The following is an 8,783-nucleotide window of genomic DNA, read 5'->3' on the forward strand; positions in this document are numbered from 1 at the left end:
ATTAGGATTGCATTGCGCGCGTGCATATATTGCAAGGCTGTTGACTAGTGCTTAGCGAAAAACAAAAGAAACCTATGAAACGTGCCCCCTTTGCATTCTGCTTTTAGCAGTTGGATGTTAGCCAGAATCCTTCCTCTTTCGCAACCGGAGTCTCCGGTCTTTGTTATTAGATGCTTTTTGCCGTGTAGAAAAACAGTTAGTTAGGATTGAATGGAAACGAGGAAAGGAAAACCAGGGGAAAGAGATTTCAAGCCAATCGAGAAGCAGCAAATTAGAAAGCCACAGAGAGACTGGTGGAGATATTCAAGTGAAGATATTCGTAGTTAGGACCGCGGTATACGTTAACCCGGTGAAAAAAGGAAGAATTACAAAACAAGAGGATCCCAGTCGTTTGTAGTTGAGCGCAGTACGCAGCAGATTGTGCGGTGTGCGTAGTAATGTAATTCCTTCAGTCTTGGACACATTTCTCCTCGGGCAATTGCATCCTCTGCTACGCACAGGTTGCTATCAATTGCACACGCGTATCGTTCTAGTATATGTTTTGTTTAATCCTCACTGATTTCATTTCGTTTCAAGATACTTCTCGCCGGAAGAATCCATTTTGTATGGACTTTCATCTGTTTTCTTTTGTATTTATCTTCTCTTTGTTCGAACATTATTATCGCCTTTTTACCAATCGGACGTCGGAATGGAATGTGTTAATTTAAATCAATTTGAATGGATGAGCCTAGAACGTGCCAGGCAATGGATTTAATGTGGCAAAACATGTAGGATTAGGTATTGTTTTCACGTCATCTAGATTACGTCCATTTCTTAACGATCGTTGCTTGAAGCGCACGCACCTCACATAAAAGGAGCAGACAGATAGTGGCATCGTACAAGATTCACACGCAAAAAGAAAAATGTAAATGATTGGGAATAGTGCAGGAAAGGTAAACAGACGCGTGGGCGAATCAAGCGCAGGCAAAGCATTATTTGTGAATGTATGATATTTTATTTCGTTTTGTAACAAATGAACGACGAAGGGGCAAGGAATTACAGGGAAAATTAAGGAAGCAGAAATGATAGAGGGGAGTGTATTGTACTGCTGACCTGCGTCAGGTGGACATTTATTGTGAATTGAAATAGTAAAACAAAACGAAAGATAGTTAACAATGAAAGGAGCATCAGCCCCATCATTCGAATGGAATCGTTTCGGTTGCTGCTGTTGAATGAGTATCGAATCGAATTGACCCCCATGAGTAATGTTTTCTTTTCCAATTTCTTTATTTCTTATTCCTTTACACGTTTACCATTTGTTGCGCTACGTACACCCACAGGACTTTGTTTTAAGTGCATTTCATTCTACGATGTGTTGTTTGTTAACTTTTATTTGATCTCGCATTTATTTTTCATTTTCTACCATGTTTATGTATATGGGCCACCAATCACACACAGACACAGGCCTGAATGGATGAGATATATTTATAGGTAAAACTGCTGCACTGCTCAGCTCTCTTGAAACAGGAAAACTTGAGCGCCGGTGGCAATTTAACAAACAAATGCACATGCACCTATGGACAAGCGTGCGCACAGACACACACACACACACACGCACACATGAACACGTTTGATAAATTATATCTATTTAGCATCCATTGTCCATTTATAATTATTATTATTCTTTACTCTGTTCTTTGTAAACTGTAATTATTATTAATATTATGATTATTAAACTATTGTGTAGATTTTTTTTGTAGGTTTGATAGGCGACCAATTGCGAAAAACTCGGACGAATTAAATAAAGAGAAAAAAAAACCTGAATCCAACAGACATTGGGATGTGAGACGAATGATTTGCTCAACGCAAAGAAATGAAAGCAACTCAGAATGATCCTTTCCACCATTAGTTTACTGTTTTATTGTCTGTTGAAATGATACAAGAATGCAAACATTATATAAATGTGTGGTATGTGTGTAATTCATTATGGTAAAGGTGGAATAAAAATCCCTGATCTGCGCCTGTCTGCTGCTGCCTGTTCTCCTTTCGTACTCTAAAATACATAATCTCGTTTACTACGGACTTCGAGACTCGCGGGCGGGAAGTTCGATCATAGGAGTTTGGTGGGGAGCGGGAAAGGAAGGACACAGACTTCACGGTTGCTTTAACTAGAGACAAAAAAAAACTAAAAGTAAAAAACCGGATAGGAAGAAAGAGGATTTTTGATTTTAGTAAGGGGCATGTCTTGGTGGACGATCGCCACCGCCACCACCGGCACCACGTTGCTTGAAGCCCCCGCTGCCCCCCTTTCCGCCTCGCTGGCCACCCTGACGGCCACCGTTCATGTAGCCACCGCCTCCTCCGAAACCACCGCCACCGTATCCGAAGCCTCCGTCGAAACCACCGCCACCGTAGCCCTGTCCGCCGTATCCGCCACTGTAGCTGTCGTAGCCGTAGCCACCGGGGCCCCCCCAGCCACCACCGAATCCACCCTTGGGGCCTCCTCTGCCGCGCATGCCACCCCTTCCGGGCATTCCACCACGCATATTGCCGCGTCCGCCACCCATGCCTCCCATACCACCGCCCATGCCACCCATCTGGTTGTCCGGTTTGGGGGTGGCCTTCTTCACGTCCACCTCCTTGCCGGCGATGGTTTGCTTCGGCGTCTTAAGCAGCTCGTTCACCACCTGCACCGACTCGTACGTGATGAAGCAGAAGCCCTTGCGTTGATTCTTTTGCTTGTCGAACGGAAGTTCCACCTCCACGATCGTACCGAACTGGCCGAAAAACGTCTTGATTTCATCATCACTGATGTCTGATGTGAGACCGCCAACGAAAATCTTGCCGGGACGAGCCTTGGCCCGTTTCGGGTCCACCTTCTTGTTGTTGAGCACATGCTCACCGGCCGCCACAACCTTGTCGATCGAGTCGGACGCTTTGTACACGATGAAGGCAAATCCGCGCGAACGGCCCGTGTTCGGGTCCGTCTTCACATTGATGCTTTCGATCTCGCCGTACTGGCCAAAGTGTTCACGCAGATCTTTCTCGGTCGTTTCCCAGCTCAGCCCGCCAACGAACAGCTTCCGCTCGTCGTCACGACCGCTCTGACTGTCGCCGCCGCCACCACCACCACCATTGTTGCCGCCAAGGTTGTCCTCACTGTCCATCTGATTTTGTCCGTTTTCCGGCACGTCTTGACTGCTTCCATTCATTTCCGCGTCCTGTACATCGGCCATATTTGTTTTCGCTTGCTCTGCCGTTGTCGCGCACCGTGCGTGGTGTTTCGTTACGGAGACTTTTTCGCAGTAAAAAAGCGCCGCGCTTCTACTGCTTCGCTAATGTCCGGCACGGAAAAGGCGCAATTACTTCCGTTTCCCTCGCGTGGGATTTGTTTGCAGTTGTAGTTTTTGCTATTTTTTACGTTTTATTGTTCGCTTTCACGCACTACACGGCTTGGCTTCTTCCTCCGAGTTCGCTTCTGGAACAACGAAGCCAAACGTCAAAGGAATCGACGATTTAACGAAGGTATGAAAAGCGGCACCGGATTTGACGAAGCCCAATCGGTGGACGGGACATTTCGGTGGGAATTTGCAAATTCTCCACATTTTCAACGCGTATACAGCTGTTGGGTTCGTATTTGTTGTCTTTCAACGTGATTATTGTTAATTTTGTGGCTAAATAGAACGGAACGCGTCTTGCAATGCGTGAAAACCCTGGAACAAGCAACGCAAATTTATTCTCGTTTGAAGGTAATTCGCATTATGCATGGTGTGCGTGTTTTGGCAATGTTTGAAACGCCATTTGTGCCATGGATTGAGTCAACACATTTGCAGAAATTATACGAAATCAATTATTCTTATTTACGAAAATCGCCAACCACCCCTGAACCTTCAATCCGATCCTGTAAACGAACGCATCCGTGCGGAATGTTGCGCCTGTGTGCGTTTCATTCGGAGCGGCGTCTCTCCGGTATGCCAAGACCGCACGCACACAAAATGTCTCGCGCACGGGCAACACCAACACTACCGTAGCACCATTTTTTCGCTCAGCATGCGTTTGCCGCAGAAGAGAGTCCGTCGTCTCGTCGAACACACAGGCACCGAGCGGTTGCGTTTTTCAAAATGGCTAACTTTTGCGGACCCGCCGTCGTTTCGTTGCGCGAAGAAGTGTCGTCGGAGTAGCAGTGCAGTTGGTGCTGAAGGTATTATTTTGTGTGCAGTTTGCTGGGGAAATGGTACCGCACACGGTGGCGTTGGAGGTTTTGTTGCAGGAAGTCTGGTGCACGAATTACGCGCATAGCGAAAAGGCACGGTACAAGATTACGGTGTGGCCTGCATAGTTTCTTTGTGTTTTCCTGTAATTGATCCATGGGTCAAGCGGGAATCGTTGCTCTCTTGGGTGTATTCTCTTGCGTCGTAGATGGTGTGTGTAACTGTGACACGGTGTGTGAAAATGGTGAATACAGCTCGCTGTTCGACTGGAACGGAACGCGTCAAGTGGTGCTAAACGTTGGTAACGTTCGCCACCGAACCGTGCGTGTGTGCGCGCGTGAGTGTGTGTGTTTGATTGAAGAAGAAGAAGTAGAAAAGGAAGATGAAGGAGTGGAAGGAGAGTGCGAAGAGCTTCAATCATAATCTTCTCCCGCATATCGGAACAAAGTAATGATTACCGGAAGTGGAAGGGGTTGGTGTACGGAAGGGGGAAGCAGCGAAACGGGGGATTGTATATTCGTGAATGTGCAGTTTTTTTTGTTTTATTACTACTTCTCGCGCGGCCCCTAATGTTCGTAATCGTGATTTTAATCGCCCCAAAAAAACACACATTCAAGCAATTAGTGTGAGAATGTAAGCATCGTTAGTTTTCCAGTGTGTTTGTGTGTGTATAGATTCTTTGGTGAAAATTAAAAAAAAAATGGAAGACATATTTTATTTCGTGACACGAAGAAGACACCACATCTAAATGCTATCGGTTGTGTGGTGGTTTCGTATTCCCTCCCTCCATTGTTAATTGTCCATTGGTTTGGTGGAAAATTGGAAACTGTGGAAGAAGAATAAGCAGAGTGCGAACAAGTAAAAGAAACAGCTAAAGTGGGAAGGAAACAACGCCATGGCTACTCTTTTGCCGCTGGCTTCTTCTGGTTGTTCTTGTTTCTTTTTTGCTTACGCACCTCACTACCGCCACCACCACTACATCGATACCGTCTCGTGCCGTTACCACCACCACCATCACCATCGTCATCATCATCATCAGCGCGGTGCGTACAGCTTGGGGCCGTGTAACGTCAAAGGCAGTGTAGGCTGTGTTTTAACGCAAAAAATGCCACGATTTTCACGATTGATCCCTTTTTTTGTTCGAATCTTGTGAAGTGTAAATGTGAAGAAATCAAAGAAACCAAAATAGCAATGAAATGTGTGCATTTCCTGCTCTCTCTCTCGTTCTGTGTGTCTCATATTTGCTATTGTTTGTGTTTGTAAGGTTGTGTGTGTGTGTATGTTGTCTAGCCGGAAATATGGTGTATCCTTTTGATGTGTGACATAAATGCTTTGCATTATTGTTTTGTGCATAATACAAAGTAAACTGCTAACCTAATCGGCGGATATGTTCTTAAAGTGCGGCTTTGTTGCTGTGTGTGTGTGTGTATGTGTGTTTGAATTGTGGTGCGTCGCAATGGAAGAACAATCGGAAGGCACTGCTTCTTGATAATGCTGCTGTTAATTGTTCTTCCGTTGCATTGAGTGAAGTATCATCGCATCGATGACGGACCGAAATGAAAAGGGGAAAAAATAGATATCCCGGATGTGGTTCTTTCGGGTGGAAAATGTTTGGATTGATTGCGTCCGAACATCAAACGGAATGGGAAATGGTTTTGTTTATTTTAGCAGAAGAAACAACCTGAAGGAAGGAGTACTTTTTTTTCGGTTCGCCGTTGTCGTCGGCCGGACTTTGTTCTAAAAATTGTGTTAGAAAGTGTTTGGTTGGATAAAAGGCATCATGTTTTTCCATGTGTTCTTTCCATTTGTGCGGAACGTTTGATGTATCATGTAAAAAGTAAAAAAAGGAAACATGAATATGTAAAAAAAGAAATGTTTAATCTGTTCTGTACATTTTACATTACTTTTTTGATATAGAGTTGCACGTGCATATTTAATTGAGGTGTGTGCGTGTGTTAAAATTATTATTCGCTTGTATGCGCTTTTCGGTATAAAACTGTGTATAATTGTAATTTTTAAACATTGCCACCATTTTTCCACAGTGAAGATATTGATTCCAATATTAAACATTGAATTAATAGTTTATTCAGCAATTATTTATTATTTAAAACAGCGTAATTCATTGTAGATTGCCGACATTTCTGCCCAAGGATGTATGCACCGAATGATCCTTGCAAATGCATGCAAACACTCCAAAAACACACATACACGAACACATGCAAAGCGCGAAAACATAAACTGTTGTGGCTGCTCACCAACACCACCATCACATCAACGATTTTTTTTGCGTCCTTGCGCGCGCTCTGTACGTTGGAAAAGTCATGGAAAACCGAACGCACACAAACGCACATGGCGACTGGTACGCAGGCTATTTTTTCCCTGATACACTCGCTCGCACACACACACACAGACGCACAGTGCCATGCACCAAGGAGGAGTAGTCGTCATCGTTGTCGTCACGCGCACTTTCCATCCTTCGTGAAAGCGTGAATGGAAGGGCGAGGAGATGTGGAGCGGGGGGTATGTCAAGGCGGGGAGTTGCGGAGTAGTGCGATGTCCGAGTCGGAGAGGGGAAGCCAGGGGAGGAAGGTGCAAGGGTGACGGATGGTAACGGTACGGAGATCATTAAATTAGCATAAACAATCATGTTCGCAGTTTGTCTCGTAAATTAATTTCAATTGATTGCGCACACACTCCATTTTTCATAACTTCACTCGGCCTTACCGCACGCTCGTTCGCTCCGGGATGCAATACAGAGTGTGTGCGTGTACGCGAGTGTGTGTGTGTGTGTATGTTGATGGAGGAAAAGTGCGACGTTGCAACGGTTGCGCGGCGGAAGGCCACAGGAGTGGAAAGGTTGTCGATGTCGTTCAGCCGTTCCCAACCGCTTAAGCCCGGAAGCTGTAGATTATTGGAAAACATTGCGGGAATGTTTAAAAAGCCATACCGCTATCTCTCTCTCTCTCGCTTTTTCTCATTTATACTCCCTGTATTCACACAGTTAGCTTGTACTTTCTCACTCTCTTGTTGGTTTTCTCTTCTTTTCATTCCATCTGGTGTTGCTTTGATTAATCCGATCGTTGTAGAAACATCATTTATGTTTCCACTACACAACATGCTCCTACCGTCACTCTCGCATCGTGCTGTCCTCTTTGTGCACACTGTGCTGGCTATCCGGTGGGCCGGCCATCTTTCTTACTGTGCGCTTAGTGCGAAAGGACACCAACATATTTGGCCCGATAGAAGCAAGAAAGCCGTCGGCAAAACGGTGGACTGACGACGTTTTTGTCTGAGTTTGAGTAATGTAGGAATATATTATTCTTTTTTAAGTATTGTTGCAATTAAGCTGATTGTGGTTTGTACTGCACTTGCTGTATGATATTAACCTGTAAAGATATGAGATGAATACCTAAAACAACTCCCCCTTTTACTCACCTTCCAAAGCAACACCCGTCTCGTAACAACCTTTTCGCACGGTGTCGATTATTGCTCGAGGTTTGCTGTTGCAGCCAACTAAACCCTTGAGAAAGATTTACGGCGGGCTACGGTAGTAAAATTTAGCGAAAATTAAAGCCCGTCGTTAGTCCCGAAAAACCCTCCAAAACCCCAATTTAAACAATTGCGTATCAACGAAAAGATTGAAGAATGCTCTACGCCCTTTAGGCGTCTGACGCCGGATACACACGTGCAGAATGCGTCTCTTGGCAAACGGCAAACTGAGGTTATTAAAACTAGCCACTTTTGCAATCGTAAAAATCGTTCCTTTTGCTGGCCTACAAAAAAAAAAATGCGATTGCAACACATCCAGCGGGGATGATCGTAAAAAAATCGATCATCTTTCGTCGTGTTTGGAGCAAAATAATGCGCTCTTATCTTTTCCCCGTGCTTTTAATTCCAATTTCGGCATACATCTTTGGGAGGCAACCCAAGAAGGATACATAATGAAAGCGAAAACTTGTGTTGCGGACGTCAGAAATACGCCAGTGATTATTCTGTAAACAGCACCAAGCGCTGGCAAAGAAATAGCGTCGTTCTCAGGCGCTTCTCGTCAAATCTAGTAAACCCGTCGGCATGGCAACACAACACAACCAAAAAGGTGAAACGAATGGACGGAGTAGTGCAAAACAACAAAAAAGGATACAAAAAAAAAACTGCATGACCGCGAGTGTGGGGGTCCAGAGGAGTAAAACGTCCAGCAAAATCTGCAACAAATCGTTTCAAATTGCATTACAACGCAAGAAAAAATCGGCCCCGGTGTGTCATGCCTTATTTAGTTCAACATGTTTCTTTTCACCTTAGCGCGGGTCACAGGCAGCAAAAGCGCGAGCCAGAGACGGTGGTGCAGTGGTTCGGAACGTGGCCTTTCGAACCTCTGAATATCTGATTGTAAGTGTGTTGTATGTGTGCGGTGTATATGTATATGTGTATGTGGTGAGGTTTTGTGATGTGTGACACCACCAACGGTCTGTAGGAGAAAGCACAACCGCCGGCTTAGGACGCGACCCCGTTCCAAAGATGAGCCAGAAAAAACGAGTGCGTTTCGATGCTGTCAATGCAGCAAAAGAAAGCAGTGAAGTAGCGAGTATAAACGGC

At 45.0% G+C, this 8,783-nt stretch overlaps 1 protein-coding gene across 1 annotated transcript; it reads right to left on the reverse strand.

The window, feature by feature from the left end:
- Nucleotides 1-1,872: 1,872 nt before the first annotated feature.
- On the reverse strand, nt 1,873-3,454 carry LOC128303802 (RNA-binding protein squid-like). The gene has a single exon (XM_053040868.1). It carries the CDS (start codon nt 3,213-3,215, stop codon nt 2,208-2,210), a length of 1,008 nt encoding a protein of 335 aa, XP_052896828.1. The 5' UTR covers nt 3,216-3,454; the 3' UTR covers nt 1,873-2,207.
- Between the last annotated feature and the right edge of the window lie 5,329 nt (nt 3,455-8,783).

The sequence above is a fragment of the Anopheles moucheti genome, chromosome 3, assembly GCF_943734755.1.
Source record: "Anopheles moucheti chromosome 3, idAnoMoucSN_F20_07, whole genome shotgun sequence".
NCBI classification, from domain to species: Eukaryota; Metazoa; Arthropoda; class Insecta; order Diptera; family Culicidae; genus Anopheles; species Anopheles moucheti.

Bases quoted from the DNA above. Each gene is read 5' to 3' on its own strand.
- LOC128303802 (XM_053040868.1), bottom strand. From the start codon at position 3,215: ATGGCCGATGTACAGGACGCGGAAATGAATGGAAGCAGTCAAGACGTG.